The sequence below is a fragment of the Mustela nigripes genome, chromosome 1, assembly GCF_022355385.1.
Source record: "Mustela nigripes isolate SB6536 chromosome 1, MUSNIG.SB6536, whole genome shotgun sequence".
Lineage (NCBI taxonomy): Eukaryota > Metazoa > Chordata > Mammalia > Carnivora > Mustelidae > Mustela > Mustela nigripes.
Window position 1 is genome coordinate 151,086,786 of NC_081557.1, and position 24,345 is coordinate 151,111,130.

At 38.1% G+C, this 24,345-nt stretch overlaps 1 protein-coding gene across 6 annotated transcripts in view; it reads left to right on the forward strand.

Annotated features, from left to right (window-relative positions):
- The window catches only part of PTPN13 (protein tyrosine phosphatase non-receptor type 13), a 204,549-nt gene extending 182,771 nt beyond the window's left edge, over positions 1–21,778 (forward strand). For all 6 annotated transcript variants that reach the window (XM_059375355.1, XM_059375373.1, XM_059375364.1 and 3 more), the window contains 8 exons: positions 4,158–4,213; positions 7,136–7,242; positions 9,144–9,292; positions 11,206–11,296; positions 14,082–14,419; positions 16,190–16,405; positions 18,596–18,658; positions 21,056–21,778. In XM_059375355.1, coding sequence (XP_059231338.1) covers positions 4,158–4,213; positions 7,136–7,242; positions 9,144–9,292; positions 11,206–11,296; positions 14,082–14,419; positions 16,190–16,405; positions 18,596–18,658; positions 21,056–21,151 — 1,116 coding nt within the window. In that variant the 3' untranslated portion in view covers positions 21,152–21,778. The remainder of the gene's footprint in view (positions 1–4,157; positions 4,214–7,135; positions 7,243–9,143; positions 9,293–11,205; positions 11,297–14,081; positions 14,420–16,189; positions 16,406–18,595; positions 18,659–21,055) is intronic.
- The last annotated feature ends 2,567 nt before the right edge of the window (positions 21,779–24,345 follow it).

Consider the following 24,345-nt stretch of genomic DNA (forward strand, 5'->3'; position numbering starts at 1 on the left):
ATGTAAGACCTATATTACAAAGACTTTAAAGCTCTGCAAAGAAGCAAAAGAAATATTAAATATTTCTATTCATTTTACCTAAAGTTTAAATTCTCCCTAGATTTACCCATAAATTAAATACTGTCCCATAAAAATCTTTCAACTTTTTTTTTAATGAGAAGCAGAGTGTAAAAAAGTAAAAAAAAAAAGTAAGAAATTAAAAAAACAAATTCAAGAAAGGAGGAAACATAGTACTGAGATAAAATGATATTAAATTTCACTTGGAAGAAATCAGGATGTAAAACTATCCAGTATAAATCTAAAAATTAAGGTTCAGGGGCATCCGGGTGGCTCATGCAATTTAAGGTCTGCCTTCAGCTTGGGTCATGAATTCAGGGTCCTAAGATTAAGGCCCTGCATTTTGAGCTCCCTGCCCAGTGAGGAGTCTGCTTCTCCCTTTCCCTTTGTTCCTCCCTACCATGAGAGAACTCATGCTCTCTCTCAAATAAGTAAAGCTTTAGTTAATTAATTACTTAATTAACATTCATATCATATAATTGCTCTACCACCAAAGTACGATTAGATCCCACAAATTTGCACCTTGAAAATTCAAGATGTTTAAGACCAAACATTTTGGGTCAGTCCATCCTTAAAATTAATAAATTGACACTTGAATATATGAAACTTCTGCTTCAGAAGAGATTTTAACTAAGAGTAAGCAAAACAAAGAAAGTAAAAAAACAAATTCAAGAAAGGAAAAAACAAAGTATTGAGATAAAAACATGAAGTTTCATTTGTACCAAACTCTAAATGTGTTAAAATCACTGTGGAATTTATATTCATAAGCAGACAAATTCAAAAAAGACAAATATGACTAACCTCCATAGCTGCAAGGAAGACTAAGCCAATATTCTGGAAGAGTTTTCTGTTTCATCTTATATTTCTAGAATAGTGCCTGTATTGGAGTAATTTTAGGTTTCTTTTCTTTTTTTTTTTTTTAAGATTTTATTTATTTATTTGACAGAGAGAGAGAGATCACAAGCAGGCAGAGAGGCAGGCAGAGAGAGGTGGCGGGGGGAGCAAGCTCCATGCTGAGCAGAGAGTCTGATGAGGGGCTCAATCCCAGGACTCTGAGATCATGACCCGAGCCAAAGGCAAAGGCTTTAACCCACTGAGCCACCCTAATTTTAAGTTTCTTACAACTTCTGAAAATATTCAGTTTTTCATAAGTTCATCTCTTCGGGATCACTGTAAAAAAAATGCAGATTATTTACTGTATCAGTTTTGTTTTTTTTTTTAAGATTTATTTATTTATTTATTTGACAGAGAGATCACAAGTAGGCAGAGAGGCAGACAGAGAGAGAGAGAAGCAGGCTCCCTGCTGAGCAGAGGGCCTGATGGGGGGGGGCTCCATCCCAAGACCAAGATCATGACCTGAGCCGAAGGCAGAAGCTTTAACCCACTGAGCCAGCCAGGTGCCTCAACTGCATCAGTTCTTTTTTTTTTTTTTTTTTTCTTTTTTAGATTTTGTTTATTTTTTTGACAGACAGAGATCACAAGTAGGCAGAGAGGCAGGCAGAGAGAGAGAGGGAAGCGGGCTACCTGAACAGAGAGCCCATAGCAGGGCTCGATCCCAGAACTCTGGGATCATGACCTGAGCCAAAGGCAGAGGCTTTAACCCACTGAGCCACCCAGGCGCCCCAACTGCATCAGTTCTTAACAGTGTATTCTACAACGCTGGAAGCTTTGTGGGTTGTTTGTTTGTTTATTTTAGCTTTTATTATTGAAATATAGTTGAAATACAATGTTATATTCATTTTAGTTGTTATACAACATAGTGATTTAACAATTGTATACATTATTCAGTGCTTACCCCATTAAGTATAATTTATCACCTGTAACCATACAAAGTTATTACAGTATTACTGACTCCATTTCCAGTGCTGTACTTTTCATCTTCATGACTTACTTATTTTAAGTTTGTACCTCTTAATCTCCTTCACCTGTTTTGCCCATACTCCCACCCCTGTCTACTCGGGCAACCACCAGTTTCTTCTCTGTATTTATGAGTCTCTTTCTGTTATTTGTTTGTTCATTTATTTTTTAGATTCCACATCTCAGTGATATTATATGGCATTTGTCCTTGTCTTATTTCACTTAACATGATACTCTGTTGGTCTATCCATGTGGTCACAAATGCCAAAATCTCATCATTTTTATTCCTCTATTGGTGGATACTTGGGTTGTTTCCATATCTTAGCTATTGTAAATAATGCTGCAGTAGGGGCACTGACTGGCTCGGATGGTAAAGCATGCGACTCTTGATCTCGGGATTGTGAGTTCAAGCCCCATTTTGGGTGTAAAGATTACTAAAAAAAAAAAAACTTGCCATAAACATAGGGGTACTTCTTTTCAAATTCATGTTTTTATTTTCTTAAGTAAATACCCAGTGGTGGAATAAAAAGATTATATGTACAATCCCGAAAGTTTTAGGGTTTTAACCCTATGGACCAAAATTTAAGCTACTAATCATTGTATTATGAAGAGTGTAGTATAATCCACAGTTATTTTCACTCAACTGTAATTTGTCACTCTATACTTGACTACTTTTTAATGAAATACTTAAGTACCATGTCTGAGTCTTATTTATGAATGAAGGAATGAATGCCAGTCATATACATAGTGTAAATTATCAAGTAAACTTTCAAAACTATTAATTTAGCTATTACTGAACTTGTTTGACTCTGATTAAGCTGGGCTAACAAGGTAAGAAGGTATGTCAGGGTTTCCATCCTAAATTTGCTTGTATGGTCTAGTAGTCAACTTGGAAGTTGTACACATGTAAATAAGTAAGTGTAATTTTTTTAAAACTATAATAAAAACATGTCCTGATAATTGTTTATATCGGATTCAGAATGTTTTATTTCTTTCTTTTTAAAGATGTTATTTATTTATTTGACAGAGAGAGAGAGATCACAAGTAGGCAGAGAGCCCAATGCGGGGCTCGAACCCAGGACCCTGAGATCATGACTTGAGCTAAAGGCAGAGGCTCTACCCACTGAGCCACCCAGGCGCCCCTCACAGGGTGTTTTAAAGAACAAGGGAATAATAGCAACCATATAGGCATTTGTTAAAATAATTGTTAAGGTAATTTGTCCTACTAAAGATTGAAATGGGGTCCCCTGGGTGGCTTAGTTGTTAGGCGTCTGACTTCAGCTCAGGTCCTGATCCCAGAGTCCTGGGTCAAGCCCCAGGTCAGGCTCCCTGTTTCGCAGGAAGCCTGCTTCTCCCTCTCCCACTCCCCCTGCTTGTGTTCCCTCTCCCGCTTTGTCTGTCTCTGTCAAATAAATAAATGAAATCTTTTTAAAAAAATTTTTTTAAAGATTGAAATGTAAGATTTATTAACCATGTAATAATGAAATTTAGCATATTCTTCTAGTTGTAGCAAACTGCTCCTGCAGTATTTGAGTCTCTACATACTCCATTACAATACAAGCTGATCAATGTTCTCCATGGAGAGACTCCTCACTTTAATAATAAAAGGGAAAAATAATTTAATACATTGAAAATTACTAAGACGTTTCTGAAGAGCCCATTTTCAGATTTTAACACTGAAGTAGTGTAGGCCGCATGGGTAGCTCAGCTGGTTAAGTGTCTGCCTTCAGTCCAAGTCATGATCTCAGAGTCCTGAGATAGAGCCCCGCATTGGGCTCCCTGCTCAGCAGGGAGTCTGAGTCTCTCTCTCTCTCTCTCTTTCTCTTTCTTTTCTCTCTCCCTCTTCCTGTCCCCAATACTCATTCTTTCTCTCTCAAATAAATAAATTCTTTAAAAAAAAAATGAAGTCATGTAAAAGTATATACCAAATATGCATATCTAAGTAATCATACTTTAGCTTTTCATCTTGCTTTCTTACATCTATGCTGTTAATACCCTTACATAATAAATGAAAAGCCAAGATGAGTGTGAAGGTGAACAGGTGGAACCAGCAAAAACTCTTGGGTCACTGAAGATGCCTTAGCCACAGTTTGACTTTAACTGAATATCATACGTGTATTTGTTACAGGAGGATGGACATAACAGTAAATATAGGAAATAATTAACAGGGAAAAATTGAACATTCTGAGATTGATTTTTTTTTAATAATGGGCTGAAGGGACTTTTATTTCTCTTTATTTTAGTCTGTCAAAATGAACGGCTGTGAAGAATATGGTGAAGAAAAGGTAAAAAGTGAAAGGTAAGAAAATAATTTTTTAAAGTATAACGATTCCATTCCTTTTTATTTTTTTTTAAGATTTTATTTATTTATTTGACAGAGATTACAAGTAGGCAGAGAGGCAGGCAGAAAGAGGAGGAAGCAGGCTCCCTGTTGAGCAGAGAGCCCAATGTGGGGCTCCATCCCAGGACCTTGGGATCATGACCTGAGCTGAAGGTAGAGGCTTTAACCCACTGAGCCACGCAGGTGCCCCTTTATTCCTTTTTAGAAGTGCCATGAAGGGGGCATCTTGGTGGCTCAGTGGGTTAAGCCTCTGCCTTCAGCTCAGGTCATGATCCCAGGGTCCTGGGATCAAGCCCCACATCGCATCGCATCAGGGCTTTCTGCTCAGCAGGGAGTCTGCTTCCCTGCCTCTCTGCCTACTTGTGATCAGTGTCTATCAAAGAAAGAAAGAAAGACAAGTGCCGTGAAGATTTTCATTTAGATGTTGCTTTTGAAATTAATTTATTCTTTTTCAATAAAAGGAGAATATTTGACTAAATTATGGACCTATGCTTGAATATTAGGATCATTCTTAAAATACAGCTACAAGGAGGTTCTAATGACATGTGATAGTGTGTTTAGTAAAACATTCCTCCAAAAAATAAGTTTATCCTTGACCATGGGAAAACTGAAAGAAAGGTCTAAAAGGGAATGTGCCAACAATGATGATAGTGATTATCTTCTAAAAGGATTTAAATAAAGCCAAATAAGATAAGAAACATTTTAAAATCCCAATATTTTGTCTCTTCTTGACAACAGTTTCTAATACAAAAGAGGATTTGTACCAGTACATTGTTTAGTGTTTTAAAAAAGCTACACAAGGGGTGGGTTAAGCCTCTGCCTTCGGCTCAGATCTTGAGCTCAAGGTCCTGGGATCAAGCCCTGCATCAGGCTCTCTGCTCAGCAGGGAACCTGCTTCCCCCGCTCTCTCTCTGCCTGCCTCTATGCCTACTTGAGATCTCTCTCTGTCAAATAAATAAATAAAATCTTTAAAAAAATAAAAAAAGTTATACAAATGAGTTGGCCAACAAAGTGATTATACATAAATGAGTTTTGCTCCATATCAGATAATAACCTAACAAAGGGAGCTACTTACATTTTCCTAGAAAAGCAAATTGACAGTACTTTATTTTTTACTAAATAAAATTAAACAAGGGGGGGTACATATTATTAATGTAGAAATGCATACAGTTTAAATTTGAAAGATTAGGGGTGCCTGGATGGCTCAGCGTCTGCCTTCGGCTCAGGTCAAGATCTCAGGGTCCTGGGATGGAGCCCTGCATTGGCTCTCTGCTCAGCAGGAGGCCTGCTTCTTCCTCACATTCCTGCTGCTGTGTTCTCTCTCTCTCTCTCTCTCTGTCATAAATAAAATCACAAATACATACAGACATACATATATACATACATTTAAAAGATTAAACAAATATCTGGGCCAGTGGCCAATAATTGTAAAAATACAGACAGGCTCTACTCTGTTAAGCAGGGGAAGGGGAGGAAAAAGGAAGCCTAGATAAGTATATGTAATTTATTTGGGTGGCAGTTGGAAACACTATTAACATAAATTTTATCTGCAGGTTACTAATTCTTAGATACTTTTTAATTTTACGATCTCTGAAATCATGTACAATCATCAATATTGTTTCTTAATGTAAACAACAGTGTATCTTGCAGGGATAGATGTCATAGATTGAAAGAACTCTAGTACCTAACCTTCAGTCTAGTAATTTGACTTCTCAAGAATTGCTCCTACTATGACGTGTGCAAAGACATTTCTACAAAAATTTCATGGCAAAATCATTTATACTTCAAAAAAAAAAGTTAATGTACCCAAAATAAATTAAGATATACTCACACAAGCACCCATGAAATACTAAAGCAGCTAATCAAAAGAATAAGAAAGAAGGTAATGGCTGATGGAAGGATCTCCAAACTATATCCTTACAGATAAAATGTACTTACTGGTGACAAAAGCAACCTCATGGATGCAGAGCTTGCAAATTAAATGTTAATTGTAACCCACAATTACCTGGAGTGCCATGGATGGAGGAAAACATCCGCCATCAAAGCAGCATAATTGCCGCCCTGTTATTGACATCTGGGGAGAATTGTACATGTCTTGCTTTAGTGGTGTGTCCTACTGCCATCAGACAGATGTACTGCCTTGCTCCTCCTGAATATTAGAAAATGGAAAGATGTGTTCAGCCTTTTACATTATCCTTTTTCACCTCATCACTAAACATTTCATTTGCCTAGATTCTCTTGCCTACCCGTCCTCCTTACTGGGGAGATGGCATCTACTGTGTACCCCTAAATAATGAGAACGTGTACTGTGCTTTATTACATTAAGTGAGTACCCTGATACAGAAGTGTCCTTCTAGCCCCCCACTGTAGCAAAAGATGGATGTCCATCCATAGGGACCTCTATAAATAAATTAAGAGGGTTACCTGGGTGGCTCAGTCAGTTAAGTGTCCAACTCTTGATTTCAGCTCAGGTCTTGATCTCAGGGTAGTGAGTTCAAGCCCCATGTTGGGGTCCACGCTGGGCATTGAGCCTACTTAAAAAGAAAAAAAAAAAAAGATGAGCTATTCTCACACAATGGTAATGGGTTATCCACGCTGAAGGACGGAAACCAACCACTCTCTACCTCCTTCAATCTAAGGTTCAAGACAGGTTTTGTTTGAGGATTAATTTTAGACTATATTAAACAATTCTGTACTTGAGTTTAATTTCCACTGACCAATGAATTTTAGGAATTGTGGACTTGGGTTTTTTTAATCAGATGATTTATTTTTAAATATCGTGAAATTATAGCGGAAACAAGGGAATCAAAGACATAATATTTAAATTTATTTCAGGGACAAAACTGAATAAAATATTACCACTGTGTTTTGTTGTCATAGCTTGATTCAAAAGTCACAAGAAAGGAAGCCTGATGACGATGACGAGATAACATGGGGAAGTGATGAATTGCCAATAGAAACAACAAACCATGAAGATTCCGATAAAGGCAAGAATTTTCTGAGCAATTTTCTCATCAAAAATAATAGACTGGGAGAGGGGGGTGGGGTTATGGACATTGGGGAGGGTATGTGCTTCGGTGAGTGCTGGGCAGTGTGTAAACCTGGCGGTTCACAGACCTGTACCCCTGGGGCTAATAATACATTATATGTTCATTAAAAAATTTTTAAAAGAGTTAAAAAAAAATGGATCCAAAAAAGCGTTCAAAAATTAGTTTTCAGAATATATGGATGTGTTATTTCACTGTATGTGTACATTATTTGGTTCCATACATAAGGTAAAATCACATAGACAAACATCAACATTCAGTTTTATAACTAGATATTTGCACAGTTGTGAGCTAAAACTCTCAGTGGCTTAAAGTAAATAAACATGTAAATAATTAGAAACACAAAGTCACACAATTTTGCCATTCTGGACGATAGTCGAGAAACACATTTTATTTATAATAATAAATATAAAAAATAAATAAAGTATTTTGAGAATACTCAAAAATAGGAAATTAATACCCTTGCATCTCAACCTCATTTTTTAAAACTAAGAGTCATTTGCTCTGTCCTAGTACTGCCTCTTTTATTTTATAACTGAGGCAGTGGAGAAATGAGGCTCTATCTAGTGTATCATTTCTCTTTTTTTATAAAGGCAATGTTATACTAATGCAATGAAAGACATAGTTTGTAATCTGAAGTCTTAGTTGTTAAAGGAAATTAACAGTTGTTAATTAAGTCTTAGTTGTTAAAGGAAATTAAAGCTGAATTAACATTTTTTCGATTTAGGTAAACTGTTGGTATCAGTGTTGGTGCTCTTGTCAAATCCTGTAGCCCATGCTCATCTCCAGCTTTTGGGCTCCTGTTGCCTTTATACTCTGTTCTATAAAAGTTTAGAGTTATTTTTTGTAAGTGTACTCTGTATTTACAGCTAGCCTTCACCCCACTGGATGTTCAGCTTCTTGAAGTATCTTGTACAACTCTGTGTACCCCACAGAGCCAGTGTTATTGTTGCCTACCTAGTAGCTGCATCATCAGAAAGCTATACTTGTAGCTACAAGACTATAGCAAGAACTCTCTCCTGCTTTTTTCCAGGATAATAGTTGCCTTCTTGTATAAGCAGTTTCCGTAGAGCAGGTCCTAAATTAGATACACACTTCTCCCAAGACATTGATATCACTCATTTGATAAGCTCCTGGAGACCCCCCCCCCCCCAGTTTTAATTTGTATTGAGAAAGCTTTCAAATGCCCATTAGATAGGCACTGAGTACCAAACCAGGGTAGAGAGAGAAGGCATCCGTGTTTCTAGTGCATGTCGCATTATAAGGAATTTCTGAAGCATCTCCCTTCATCTTTTCCCCAATGTGCTTGGAAGCTAATTTAAGTGCAAAGCAATACCTGGACTAGATATATTTTGAAACTCTTAAGTGCATGAGAGCCAAGAGCCTTAAGAATTTCTGAGCAGTCAGTGAGGTGTTTCCTTAAAAGTTGGGTACTAGGGCCTTGCTATATGGCCAAGATTTTATTGTGTTAATTGTAGGTATCTGCCTGCCTGTTCTCCTGCCTTTTTAATTCTGAAGACTCTTGCTTTCGTAAAAGCAGATGAGGTGAGAATAGGCTCAAATCAGTTCCCTTATTAGCTAAGTCACTTTGAGGGGTTTTTTGGTTTTTGTTTTTAAACAACTGCTGTCGATGCATCGGGATGACTCTGTCAGTTAAGTATCTGTCTTCAGTTCGGGTCATGATCTCAGGGTCCTGGGATAAAGCCCCACGTTGGACTCCCTGCTCAGCTGGGAGTCTGCTTCTCCCTCTCCCACTGCCCCAACCCCCCATCCTTGTGCTTTCTCTATATATAAATAAATAAATAAATAAAATTTTTTTAAATCAACTATTGTCTTCTTAGATCATCCCTTTCTGACAAATGAGGAGCTTGCTGCACTCCCCATCGTCAAAGTGCTCCCCTCTGGTAAATACACTGGTACCAAGTTGAAATCAGTCATTCGAACATTGAGAGGTTTATTAGATCAAGGAATTCCTTCTAAGGAGCTGGAGGTAAGTGGCTTCTGCCAATGTTTCTTTCCCAAACAAAGTTTTATGCAAAATTAGGAGAAATTTTTTAAATGTCCATTACTTTGCAAATTTACTTCCAACTAAGAGCACCATCTTGTTCTATCCAGCAGAAAATTAATTCTCACAATTAGGATCCTAGTTGTATTGTTTTAAAGAGATCTCTTTAACCACTTTGGAGCTTAATAAATCTCTCCAAAGATTAACTTCCCTGCCTCAGAGTAGAGATAGACATTTTTTTAAGTCAGGTGTCAAGGGTCAATTCCAACTATTTACTAAACTTTATAATTAGAATACTGTTGATTTGGTTTATTAATAATAGTTTCTAATTTAATATAGCTCCAGAAATATGTTCAGTGCAGTGGTTCAGAGCCCTTCCTCATGTGGTCTTGCTTGCAATGTCCATATTTACCACCAGGCCAAAGAGGAATGTAGCACGACTGTGGTTTTGAGGTTTACCTTGTTCATCTCCCTCAAACTATATGCTTACTTTACCCACTTCCTGAGCTTTTCATAACCACTAAAGTGAAAGGAGCTAACTTCTTTTGAGAGCTTCTGGAATGTGATAGATGCTTTGTATTTAATATTCAAAATAATGTATATCGCATTAATATATTTGGAAACAAGTTCACAGTACTTCCTCTCCATTTTACAGCAATTTTTTCTTTAAGGCTTAAGTTTAAATGTCACCATTCCAAAGACCTGCCATCACAACACTCTATAAAGTAGATCTTTATTTTTTTTCTAACCTACGACTTGTTAATTTCTTCAAAGCATTTATCACAGCATTTGTTTACTTCTTTACTGATTCTTTCTCCCAATAGTCTGTAAGCTCAAGGAGAACCAGAATCCTATCTCCTTTCTCACTACTGTATTCCTAGCACTTATTACAGTGTCCTGCATCTAGTAGGCATTTTCAATATATATTTGCGTGGATGGATGGATGAAGAGATAAATGGGTGGATTAATGAGTGAATGAAAAGTGAAAGTTGGCTTTAAAAACCTAGGACTATCGGGGCGCCTGGGTGGCGCAGTGGGTTAAAGCCTCTTGCCTTCAACTTAGGTCATGATCCCAGAGTCCTGGGATCGAGCCCTGCATCAGGCTCTCTGCTCAGTGGGGAGCCTGCTTCCCTCTCTCTGCCTGCCTCTCTGCCTACTTGTGATCTCTCTCTCTATCAAATAAGTAAATAAAATCTTTTTCTTTTAAATTAAAAAAAATAAAAAATAAAAATAAAAACCTAGGACTATCTAACCACAACTCTACCACATGGGATATTCTATGATCCCATAGACAATATTGTCAAGAAATTCTGCTCCAGCCCATTACTTTAAGCCAAAGTTGCTTTTATATTTTTTTTTCCTAAAATATAATTATAGATCTCTGTAAACTTTAATTTAAAATTAAGGTACAGGGGCGCCTGGGTGGCTCAGTGGGTTAAGCCGCTGCCTTCGGCTGGGGTCATGATCTCAGGGTCCTGGGATCGAGCCCCGCATCGGGCTCTCTGCTCAGCAGGGAGCCTGCTTCCCTCTCTCTCTCTCTCTCTCTCTGCCTGCCTCTCTGTCTACTTGTGATCTCTGTCTGTCAAATAAATAAATAAAATCTTTAAAAAAATAAAAATAAAAATAAAATAAAATTAAGGTACAAATTGCAGCCTCACAAATTTAGTTGACTACATGTTAAAGATATTTACAACAATATATTTCAACAACTGGTATATCAGATTAGTTTTGGGATTTTAGACTCACTTATCTTAACAGAACATACCTATTTCTTAACATTCAAAGTCTGCCCTGATCAGTAGCCAATTTTACACCCTGCATATTTAAAGCTTTTGCAATTGTTACTGAATTACTGCTTATCTCAACAAATTTAGCTTTATTTCCATTTTTTCTTGCAGAATCTCCAGGAATTAAAACCTTTGGATCAGTGTCTGATTGGACAAACTAAGGAAAACAGAAAAAAGAATCGATATAAAAATATACTTCCCTGTAAGTTTAATTTGGCTTCAAATCAAATATGTGTCTAATATAATTTGAACTGATTTAAAACTTTTGTGCCAGTTTACCCTATCTCTAACACAAGTGTGCACACACACACACACAAACACATATTAGGTATTTATATCAGTAACAAATACATTTAGATATACAATGTAAGTACCTTCTTAAACTATATATTCTGAAAAATCAATCAGAAGAATCCAAACTACTTATTCAGACTTTCATGGATTTTGCAGCATAGTATTAGAAATTAATGTGATGCCAAATCAGTAGTTTTATTATTTTTAAATATTTATTTATCTATTTGAAAGAGAAAGAGCATGCACATGTGTGAAGATAGGGAAGGGACCGAAGGAGAGGGAGAGGGAGAGAATCTCAAGCAGACTCCCTGCTAAGTGCAGACAGAGCCTGAGCTCTACCTCATGACTCTGAGATCATGACCTGAACCAAAATCAAGAATCCAATTCTTAACTGACTAAGACACCCAGGCACCCCCAATCAGTAATTTTAACGTCTTCTTAAAACTGTGAATTGGGGGGCATCTGGGTGGCTCAGTAGGTTAAGCCTCTGCTTTCAGCTCAGGCTCAGGTCGTGATCTCAGGAAGCAGGGAGCCTGCTTCCCCCTCTTTCTCTGCCTGCCTCTCTGCCTACTTGTGATCTCTCGATCTCTCTCTCTGTCAAATAAATAAATAAAATCTTTTTTTTTTTTTTTTTTTTTTTTTAAAATATGAATTGGGGCACCTGGGTGGCTCAGTCAGTTAAGCATCTGCTTTCTGCTCAGGTCATGATCCTGGGGTCCTGGAATCGAGTTTCACATCAGGCTCCTGGCTCAGTGGGGAGTCTGCTTCTCCCTCTGCCTGCTGCTCCCCCTGCTTGTGCTCCCTTTCTGTCTCTCTCACAAATAAATAAACAAAATATTTTTTTTTTTTAAATATGAATCAGCTTCTACAGGAAGGGGCGCCTAGTTGGCTTGGTTGCTAGACTACATGACTCTTGATCTCAGGGTCCTAAGTTCAAGCCCTACATTGGGTGTGGAGCCTTCTTTAAAAAAAATAAATTTAAAATTTTTTTTAAAAGTTGTCATTCATGAATTCACTTCAGCTTGAGCAGTTTCTTAGTTCATGTATCACACCAACATCTATTTATTCCACTCATTCTAACTTCAGAGAAATTTCTATGATACATTATACATGCATGTGGCTGCAGTGGTACCAACAATGATACTACCAAGTTACATTAGAGTTTGAATTGTTCAGATACTAGGAGGAAAAAGCGAATTTTTTTTTTACCACATTTTACTGATTTCACCAATCAACAAGTAATTTTTTTTAATATATAGAGATATAGCCAAAATATTAATGTCTAGCAACTTTTTTTTTAAGCAACTTCTTACAGTAATCATCAGCCACATTTATATATATCAGCACACTGGGTTCCACTGTGTATGATACAACAATCCTATCTTTACCAGGAAGTCATAAATTCAAAAATCTAAAATAGAATAGTGTCAAATCATGTAATAAATAACAATACAATTGAATTTTTTCAACCAAGTTGCAAGACACAAAATTTACTTTGGAAAACTTCCTGTGAGAACTGAATCTTAGCATTTTAAAATGAAATCAATAATGGTTCAGCATAAAGTAGGTAGGAATTATTTCACCACCACCCCACCCACAATGGCCAGACTAGCCTCTCAAAGTCAAATGAGCTAAGCCATAAATCCAAAACTACTGAGTGGATTTTTTTTCCATGGACTAAGAGGTAGAAGTCAAGTAATTGAAGGGCAATTGATTTTGAAACACTACTGAAGTCATAATTTGATAATCATAGAAATTACCAGTTAAATTTATAAATATTTTAAATAGAAATGACTTTTGATGTACATACAGTACATACTGATTAATTCTCTTGGACAAGGTGGCTTACATATAGTTTTCACTGGTTTGAAAATTTTTTTATTTTAACTACGAAATTACAACCAGACAAAGACAGGGGCCTGTATGCCTGGAGAATAAAGTGAGTTACCTTTTTACTTATTGGGTTAATGTTTTGGCTGCTGATTTAAAAGTATATAATTTAATTAAATTAGCAAGAGGTAATTATGCCAGTTATATTTGTAAGATGTACTTTGATCATTTGATTATAATACTAATTTTTATTTTATGAAATAATCTTCTGGCATTGTCGTTCATTAAATTCATCATTATCATCATTAAAAATAAGGATGGATAAGGGGTGCCTGGGTGGCTCAGTGTGTTAAACCTCTGTCTTCAGCTCAAGTCATGATCTCAGGGTCCTGGGATTGAGCCCCGATGGGGCTCTCTGCTCAGCAGGGAGCCTGCTTCCCCCCCTCTCTCTGCCTGCCTCTCTGTCTACTTGTGATTTCTGTCAAATAAATCTTTAAAAAAATCTTTAAAAAAAAAATTAGGATGGATAAGAAGTAGCAAAGTACATTTGTTTCTCTAGGAACTTATTAAGAAGTTCTAAATGTATTCATTGATTTATTAATTTTAATTAACCAAATCTGTATAAATAATATCAAATTGTCAGAAACTCACTGAGTTGACATCTTAGATATACTTGTAACAAGAGCAAAATCAGTAAATATAAAATGATTCGATTGTAATTTGAAAATATGCCTCATTAAAAAGTATGATTTCATTTATGGTTCTGAGGAATTTCTCGTAATTTTTGACTCATGCTGTTTATGAGGTTCTTGTTTAAAAATGCATGATATAGATGGCTCTGTTTTGTGGTGGGAAATTCACAGATGATGCCACAAGAGTTCCTCTTGGAGATGAAGGCGGCTATATCAACGCCAGCTTCATTAAGATACCCGTGGGAAAAGAAGAGTTCGTTTACATTGCCTGCCAAGGACCTCTCCCTACAACTGTTGGAGATTTCTGGCAGATGATTTGGGAACAAAAATCCACAGTGATAGCCATGATGACCCAAGAAGTAGAAGGGGAAAAAATAAAATGCCAGCGCTACTGGCCTAACATCCTAGGCCAAACAACAATGGTCAATGACAGGCTTCGGCTGGCTCTCGTGAGAATGCAGCAGCTGAAGGGCTTTGTAGTACGAGCAATGGCCCTAGAAGAGATTCAGGTAAGTGAGTTAAATCTTTCCGTCTCCTAAGGCTTATCTCCTAGTTGGAATGCAGGCCTGGACACTTTCCACATCAGTGTATTTCTAAATGAAAGCCAGCAACTTGGGGCTTCTCATTTCAGTGGAACTAATGTCACCCATTATTTTTTATCTAACAGACACTTAAATGTGACCTTCTTACTGCCAGTTTCCTTCAATGCATACTGTATTAGGATGAAATGAGAATACACGCCTTTAAGGTGACCATCCATCATCCTTTGCTTAGTGATAGAACAGAATGGCTCAGAAGCTATGTGCTAGAAATGTGTTTTTGTTTTTGTTCTTTAAGGTGAAACCTCTAAGAAGAATGAATAAAACAATCAATTAAAAATCTCTGAGTAGCAAATATTCCCCCATAAGCACAACATATTTGGTAATGCATGGACAATTGTAACATAAATGTTTGTCATTTGGGTAATTCCTTCTATGGCCACTTTACCATTGAATCAATTCAGCTTGAATTAGATAAGTGGTTATACCTTAAGTAAAACCGCTACTTTTCCTCACCTCCGCACTCCCTCAATTTCATCCTCCTCCCAGTAGTACTAGCTTAAGTATAAGTATGGCTGACCCTTGAACGAAACGGGAGTTAGGGGTACTGACTCCCATGGAGTCCAAAATCCACATATAACTTTGGACTCTCCATAAACTTAACTACTAACAGCCTACTGTTGACCTAAAGTCTTACTGGTAATATAAATAGTCCTTTAACACATATTTTATATACTATATGTATTATAGACTGAGTCTTACAACAAACTAAGCTAGAGAAAAAAAATGTCAAGGAAATCATAAGGAAGAGAAAATATTTACAGTACTGTACTATGAAAAAAAAAAAAAAACGCATGTAAATGGACTTGTACAATTCAAACCCATGTTGTTTGATGCTCAACCCTAATGGGTTTCCTTTTGGACTTGGACTTGATTCTATTGGTCACATGTAAACATAGCCTAATGATTTCCTTCATGGTTTTTTGATGTGATTTTATAAATAATTAAAGATTATACCTTCTTATTCATTCACACCAGCCTACCTATTACTTATGCTAATGTAGTCATTCCTTAAATGATTTGTTTAATTAATAGAAGGTTTGTACAGCCTGGGCCCTGTTATGGAATCTAGGGATTCAGCAGTTAGCCATACAGACAAAAAGAAATCCCTGACCTCATGGAGTTCATTTTTTAATGAGGAAACACTAGTGTTGATGATGCTGTGGAAAAAACTCTAAAGGAGTTGATTGAGCCAAGGGATAAGGGGGCAGGTAGGGATTTCAGTCAGAAACAGCAAGTGCAAAGGCCCCGACTTGAACTGTACCTCGTGTTTTCAAAGAACCACAAAGAGGTCCCTGTGGTGGAGCAAAGCAACTACCAGGAACAGGTCAGGTCTGAGAAGGAGCTGGGTCAAGGGCTTGTAAGCTGTTGCACTGACGGTGGCTTTTATCTAGAGTACCTTTGAGGTGGAGTCATTTAGAAAGGTTGTTATTCATATCAATGTAATCTGCTTTTAGGGTTTCAAAAGAAATTGTTACCAGTGTTTAAAATGTGGATTTAGCAATCTCCTTGATAAAGACCCTCCCTGTGTCGTGGAACCGAGTCTTCTTGTCTCTTGCATCTGTCCTTTGATTTGATCCAATGGGCAAGCCAAAGTTTGAAAGGACTGTATATTATGAAGAACTAAAACATGTGTGAATGATACAGTATTTATCCATTTCTTGTATTGTACAATTTCAGACAGGAGAGATACGACATATTTCTCATCTGAATTTCACTGCCTGGCCAGACCACGATACACCTTCTCAGCCAGACGACTTGCTCACTTTTATCTCTTACATGAGACACATTCATAGATCCGGACCAATCATCACACACTGCAGCGCTGGCATCGGACGTTCAGGGACCCTGATATGCATAGATGTGGTTTTAGGATTAATCAGTCAAGATCTGGAAGTGAGTACAACATACAGGCTGAACTAGCAGTCAACCAGAATTAACAGTGGAATCTAATACTGTGTTATGATCTTGGAATTTTTTTATTTAGCTGGGGTTTTGGGGGGTTACTTAAGTAAAATCTTAAGATTTTTTGTAAGTAATCTCTATACCTGATGTGGGGCTCAATCTCACAACCCCAAGATCAAGAGTCATATGTTCCAACTGAGGCAGCCAGACACCCCTATTTAGTAGCTTTTATGAATGCCTTAATTTCCTTACTATATCAAATTGTATTTTAGGGGTACCTGGATGGCTCAGTTGGTTCAATGTCTGCCTTTGGCTCAGGTCATGATCTTGGGGTCCTGGGACTGAGCCCTACATAGGGCTCCTAGTTCAGTGAGGAGTCTGCTTCTCCCTCTCCCTCTGCCCCTTCCCCCAACTCATGCACATGATTTCTCTCTCTCTCTCTCTCTCTCAAATAAATACATTAAATCTTTTTTTAAAAGACAATCTACTCTTTTTTTTTTTAAGATTTTATTTATTTATCTGACAGAAAGAAAGAGAGCACAAGCAAGGGGAGCAGCAGGCATAGGGAGAAGGAGAAGCAGACTCCCCACCGAGCAGGGAGCCCAACTGAGGGCTCAATCCCAGGACCCTGGGATCACGACCTGAGTCAAAAAGACACTCAACCATCTGAGCCACCCAAGCACCCCAAATTAAATCTTTTAAAAAAAATTTTTTATTTTAGTTAATGTTCAAAACTACTCAGACCATAATCAAGAAGAAGTAATATTTCAATTTTATATTTGTTCTACTGGTATTAACCATGTGCTTAAAATTTCTTAGCAGTATCAGATTTACTCTTTATAGTCTGTAGGTTTCTATACAGTAAAGTCAGTTTCACTGTCACACTTAGGGAGAGAAATACTCAAACACTGGGGTGCCTGGATAGTTCAGTCTGTAGAACATGCAGCTCTTGACCTTGGTGTCCTGAGTGCAAGCCTCACCTGGGGTGCAGAGTGCAAGCCTCACCTTGGGTGTAGAGCTTACTTTAAAAATGGGGTGGTTCAGTCAGTTAAGTGTCTGACTATGGCTCAGGTCATGATCTCATGGTCTTAGTATCTGGCCCTGATGTATGCTCCTTGCTCAGCAGCGAGCCTGCTTGTCCCTCTGCCCTTCCCCTTACTTGTGTGCTCTTGTGCTCAGTCTCTCTCAAGTGAATAAATAAAAATCTTTGGAAATAGATGTAGAGAGAGAAGCATAAAAGAAAGTATATTTATGAAATAAAAAGACATATTTTTGTTATTGTTTACCTATGAGTGGGAAATGTATGTATACTTTGTTCTACAAACTGATGCTAATCTCTAAATTATTCCCACTTTAAAAAATATTATTAAGTAAACAAAATTAATGATTATAATCTTATTTAAAATCTAAATTAGTATAAACCTTACTTAAAATGTTAGAATATCTTACCATAAAATTACGGTCTCTTAAAGAATTTTCACTAAAAGCATTTGTCTTGCTCTATACACACTATTGTGTCTACCAATAATTTAAGTAGAACGAAACAACGTCTATTTCTCCCTTGTTTCAAAGTGCCAGTATCAGTGAGAATAAAAAGATCAGGAATTTTAATCTGAAAAGCAAACTGTAAGAAAAATAGTTTACTTTTTTTTTTTTTTTTTTATGTTGATATTAGAAAATAGTCAAATTCCTGGGATGCCTGGGTGGCTCAGTCAGGCTAACCTTAGTCAGGTTAAGCATCTGCCTTTGACTCAGGTCATGATGACAGGGGCCTGGGATCAAGTCCCACATCAGGCTCCTTGCTCAGTGGGGAGCCTACCTCTCCCTCTGCCTGCTGCTCCCCCTGCCTGTGTGGTCTCTATCTTTCTCTCTCTGACAAATAAATAAAATCTTTTTAAAAATTTTAAAAAAGAGAGAGAGAAATTAGTCAAATTCCAGAGGGGAGAGAATTTCTTTTGGGGATTTTTTTGTTGGGGATTTTCAAGTAGAATAACCTCCCCTAATTCTTAATAAAGATCATAAATAAAATTATCAAATGTTGGCAGAGTCAGTTCACTGACTTTTGTCCAGAGCAGTTTCCCAACACTGCTAAAAGGAGGAGGAGGAGGAGGTATGGAATCTTTGGGGTTCAAATTCAGTAACCCTTTTTATCTAACACACAGACCCTGTTTTCTTTGGCAGTTTGACATCTCTGACTTAGTGCGCTGCATGAGGCTGCAAAGACATGGAATGGTTCAGACAGAGGTGAGTCTTGGCTGGTGTCTTCTAATGAGGATTTTCGTGAAGATTCTGTAGTTTTCAAAATTCTGATTCTCTTCTTAAATGGTCCCCACATTATAACATAAAACCATAGATTTATGGTAATAAGGGACTTTTTTTTTTTTTTAAGCAGGAGGACTAATTCTGAAAAAAATTAAAATACTTCAGAGATACCTCATTAAATGTTGCCTTTAATTTAAATGCGGGAAATGAGAAAATGCAGTATTTGCACTTAACAATATGTAGAGAGTGGGGCAGCATGTTGGGAGGGGGTAGTTTGGGTTGGTATAAAATAGCATATAATTTAGTGGCATTCTTTCCCCATTTCCAACTTTAAAGAAGGTAACATTCTTGCCACAGAAATTCCCTGAGAGGGAATGGTTTCGGCAGCATTGACAAGAAGTCCAGAAGGCAGGATAGAGTTGCTTAGCTTAGAGAAGACACTCTTGGGGCAGAGTGAATGGGTAGGTTTGTGTATCCTGTATTTTGATAACATTTCTCTTACCTGAAATCAAACCATGGGTTATATCACAGGCTGACCTACAGACATGTCTTTCACAGGAACTACATTTTGTAGAGTATCTGTCTGCTCTCAGTGGTTCAACTATCCTTACTGTTTGTAGTGTGAGGAGGGATATGGCAGCTATTTTCATATCTCATAAATTCACATTTCTCTACCTGTTAAAGAATATAGAAGTTTACCATCTTTAGAATTAAAATTTGCTTCATTAGCCTTCAGATATCTTTTTAATTCAAGTTAAACCTCCTAAATATTAGGCTGAGTTGCACACTTTTTTAGGTTAAGAAAGCATACTGATCTGTATAAGCAGTTCCTTAGACCCAGGAAACTGACTCATTCAACAAGTACTTATTCACTGAGGGCCTGCGGTGGACCAGGCACTTTTGTAGGTGCTTGGAGCACATCCGTGTTTGGAACAAAGACCCCCTCATGAGGTGGTGATGAGGAAGGCAGATATTAAACACATTAACTAAGTAAGTTATATAGGATCTTTGAAAGTGAGAAGTGCTTTAGAAGATAAAAGAAAAAAAAAAAATAGAGCGAGGCAAAGAGGTTGAGCCATGGCAGACTGGGGAAGGTATTTTAAATAGAGTAGCAGCCTCGAGGAAGTAACACTGAAGCAAAGGCTTGAAGGAGGTACAGTGAGCACATGAGGCTATCCAAGAGTAACAGTATTTCAGGCAGACAAAGCCATCTGCTCTGAGGCAGGAGCAGGCCTGGTGTGCTTGAGAATGGCCATGGTTCGGGTGGCTGAGGTGAAAAGGGGAGTGACAGGGCCAGGCCTGGGCTCTCCTCTGAGGGAAATGGAGACAGCGCAGCATTATCAGTGTGGACTGACATGACCCGACTTCCATTGTAAAGGTCCTCTCTGGCCACTGTGTTAGAATGAAACCGACGTGGGGGGAGGACGCAGGGTTAGAAGCAGGGAGGTCGGTTTGGCGGCAAGCAGTGGGCCCAGCCTGGAGTATGTGGATATAGGGAGAAGAGGCCATGGTGTGAAGTGGGTTTGCTAATGGATTGTTGGTGGCCTGAGAGAAAGTCAGGGAAGATCGTGTGCAAACGTAGGAAAAGTAGTTAAAGTACAGAGGAGCACCAAGGAAATAAAAGGGTTACCTATATTCCTATTTCTCAGAACTGCGCATGTTTTAAACATTCTTACATTCTTTTAGACCGAGCACGTGTAACAGGCATGAATGCTCACATACACCCAACCATTTTAAATGAGATTCAACTGTCGTTAGTGTTTTGTTTTCCATTTAGTATATTGTGAATTTTTTCTGTCCACCCTCGGACTCATTAATTCCTTCCAAAGCATATTAAAAAAAACTCAGATCCCTGCACCGTCAACTTAACAGAGAGTAATTTCACCAAAAAAGAGTTGATTTCCCCAAAACTTTGATTTTCATATTCTTTCATTCCAAATATTTAAAGAGCATGATTTGGTGTAGCTTCTTGGGTATTAATTTTTTGACATTTCAGAACATCAAGATGAGTTCAATAAATCTAGAGGAAATTTTGTAGGGACTTTATTTTTCCATTATAAGAGCAAATTATAAATATTACCAAAGCACAGAAATAAATGTGTCCTACCACAGACAATTTCAGTTAGGACTCTGGGGTATTTCCACCTGCCTACTCACTCACCTCCAAGGCTTTGCCCCTCCTCATTTTATCAGTCTGGTTCAGTTTCTTATCATTTGGATGACACTGCACAATTCTATATCCTGCTTCTTATATTAAACATCATCACAAAATTTTTCCATATTTTCAAAATTACTCATATATATATATATATATATATATATATAAAATTTCATATTATACATCTAGAGTCTTCTGTTTCTTTTTTTCTCTTGCCATAGGATCAATATATTTTCTGCTATCAAGTCATCCTTTATGTGCTGACACGTCTTCAAGCTGAAGAAGAGCAAAAAGAACAGCCACAGCTTCTGAAATAACATGAAAAGAACAGCCTTCTGGATGCTTCATCTCGCTCCCAACCTCCAACAGGTGTTCCTGTTATCTGCTTAAAATAAAGATCACAGGGCAGCAAGTCCATACAATATCATTATGCTTATTCTCCTCTACCTTAGAGGGGCATTCTTCACAACAATAAATAATAATGAAATGCTGTATTTTTACAGCTACTTTTTAGCCTGTGATAATTTAAAAATTTTTGACACTAACCGAACAGTGCAGATCTTAGGGGTGATCAAGGCAGCTTTTGATTATAGCTGAGGTTGCAAGGACACGCCGAGTCTATTTGTAATCCACCAATCTTGTTGATAGCAAAATTCCTTCCCAGCATTTTAATAGAGTTATTTTATAGGGGATACTTGAAACCAGTATTTAAGCTTTAAGTGACAGTAATATTGGCATAGAAAAAAGGTAGCAAAGGTTTACTGTATCAGTTTCTAATGTTTACTATATAGAATTTCCTGTAATATATTTATATACTTTTTCATGAAAATGGAGTTATCGGATACATTTGTAACTGCATTATATTTGTTATGCATCATCTCACTTTGTAAATAAAAATACATCTTAAAAATATGAACAAGCCAAAGCATATGCAAACATTTTCAGCAATGTGTTCTTCTTCTTTTTTTCTTTTTTTAAGTAGGCTCTGCCCTCAGTGTGGAGCCCAACTCCAGGCTTGAACTCACAAACTGAGATCAAGACCTGAGCTGAGACTCAAGAGTCAGACGCTTAACCGACTGAACCACCCAGATGTTCCTTCAGTGTGTGTGTGTGTGTGTGTGTGTGTGTGTGTGTTAATTTAAATTCAATTTGGTTAATATATACTGTATTATTAGTTCCAGGCGTAGAACTTAGTGATTCATCAGTTGCATCTGATACCCAGTGCTCATTCCATCAAGTGCCCTCCGTAATGCCCATCACCCAGCTACCCCATCCCCCCACCATCTCCCTTCAGTGTGTTACTTCTTAACACACAGGCCTCAAGGGAAGCAAGAACTTTTGAACCCCAATTTCCCATCTCCCCACTTGGTCCCAGTCATGGCAGCCACAGGAACCAAGAGTGTTGTTGGAAACCCTGGTAAATCTTCAGGGTGTGACGTGTGGGTCCTGTACTGACCAATAGTAGCGAAGACATTCAGTCTCCCTGCCTTCTGCCTCCCTGCCTTCCAGCTTACTGTGCCTGATGCATAAATCAGAATACTTTCAAGTTCTAATTGAAGTAAAACTCAGAATATCTAAGCTGACAAGGGGTAATCAAAAGAAAACAATATCACATTTCCTGGGAGGTTATAATTGGTTCTGCCTTAAGGGAAAGCGATCTGCCTCAAAGAGCTGCTTCTGATTCCCAGCACTGACCGCCTTTCCCTCAGTCCTAATTCTGCCAGCACTTTTCCACTCAGCCACAAGTGATGCTCCTGCGAAACCCGGGAGACTGCTTGATTGGTCCTCATGGGACTAACGCATTAGAACTCGTAAACTTGAATTTCTGATCTTACCCAAGTGCAACGATTTGTAGGACTCCAACCCTGAGTATCAGAGGCTGTTTGAGGGAGAGGACAGCAGTAAATGCACAGAACCCCACCATCATACGTTTGACTCCCCACCTGGTCCAAAGTAGCTCCAAATCTGGCAAGAGAATCACCACCACCGTTCCTACTTCAGTCAGAACAGCTTTCATAGATTGCATTGTAGCTGAACATTTCATTTGAAAAAAGGGCTCTGCTGCTTTAAAAGATATTTGGAAACTAATGTTCTGAGCCCAATGGAATCCTGAGTCCTTGTTTTCCTGTCATAAGCACAGGAAACCAGGCCAGCAGGGCTCTGGGAGCCAGTACAGCTGGAGGTGATTAGCTATCATCTGCAGTCAACAACAGAGAGGGGAGAGGGGAAAGCTGAAGAAGGATCCTTTTTCTGGAAAGAATGTAGCTAGGAAATGGAAACTATGGCAAGAAAATGTGGTTTCAGTTTACGACCCCTAAATGGAAACTTCATTATAGCAAACATGTTACCGCCCTCATCTGGGACCTGGCGCCACTACCATGGAATGGGATGAGACATTGGCTAGGGCCACTCTGGTTAGAAAGTGCATGGCACTTGCATGGTAAGGCCACTGAGCCAGGTGGCACGCGGGGGCACTTAGGTATCAGATGAATGGATAAATACCATGTGGCTCTTAACACACATTAGATGGCTAAGTACTATAAAATATACACCAGGAGATATAACAGCTCAAACATAATAGAAGCTTATTTCTCATGTACCCAACGGTTCTGGACAGGTGAACAGCTCAGCAAGATAGCTCTCTCTCCAATTTCCAGGAACCCACGCTGATGGAGGTTCTATAATCAACACACAACTTCCAAAGTCCTCCTGGGAATTGTCTCCATTCCCCCAGCCAGAAAGCAGAAAAAGCATAGAGGACCGCCCGTGGGGGATTTTATGAGCTGGGCAGGCGTAGAAGCAAAGCACATCATTGCCACCCATTCCATCAGCAAGAACTGCCCAAATGGTGCTCCCGAGTGCAAGGAAGCTGGGAAACGAGTTGGCCGAGCTCTTTGCCCGTGACAACTCTGTGCTACAGAAGGGGAAGCATAAATTGTGATGGAATCTATTTCTAAAACTGAAATTGTATGTTATAAATGAATGGTATCTTTTATTAAGATTTTATTTCTTTGAGACAGAGAAAGCAGAAGCATGGAGGAGAGTCAGGGAGAGGGAGAAGTAGGTTCCCCACTAAGCAGAGCCCAAGGTGGGACTTGATCCCAGGACCATGACCTGAGCTGAAGGCAGACACCCAGCCAACTGAGCCACCCAGGCACCCTAAAGGAATGGTTTCTTAAGTATAGTCCTAAGCATTGCAGGATTAGAAACATCATTTGTCCCCAAATCAAAACTTCAGTAAGTGCCATTAAAAAAAAATTATGAATTACCATCGTTAAAGGAGAAAAATGGCTGTTACGTAAAACTCAGGTGTTCCTATATGTGGTTCCAGTTAGCCTACTAGATCTCTTGCTTTTAAGATGACTAGTTATCTAAATGCAATCTGATAAATCCAAGAAGTTAAAAGTTATACCTTGACACTGAGAGAATGTGTTCCCATTTTACATAATTCAGAAATATTCAAGGTACTTTGTTATGGTGGAGATAATTGTTAATAAATTACGCATTAATC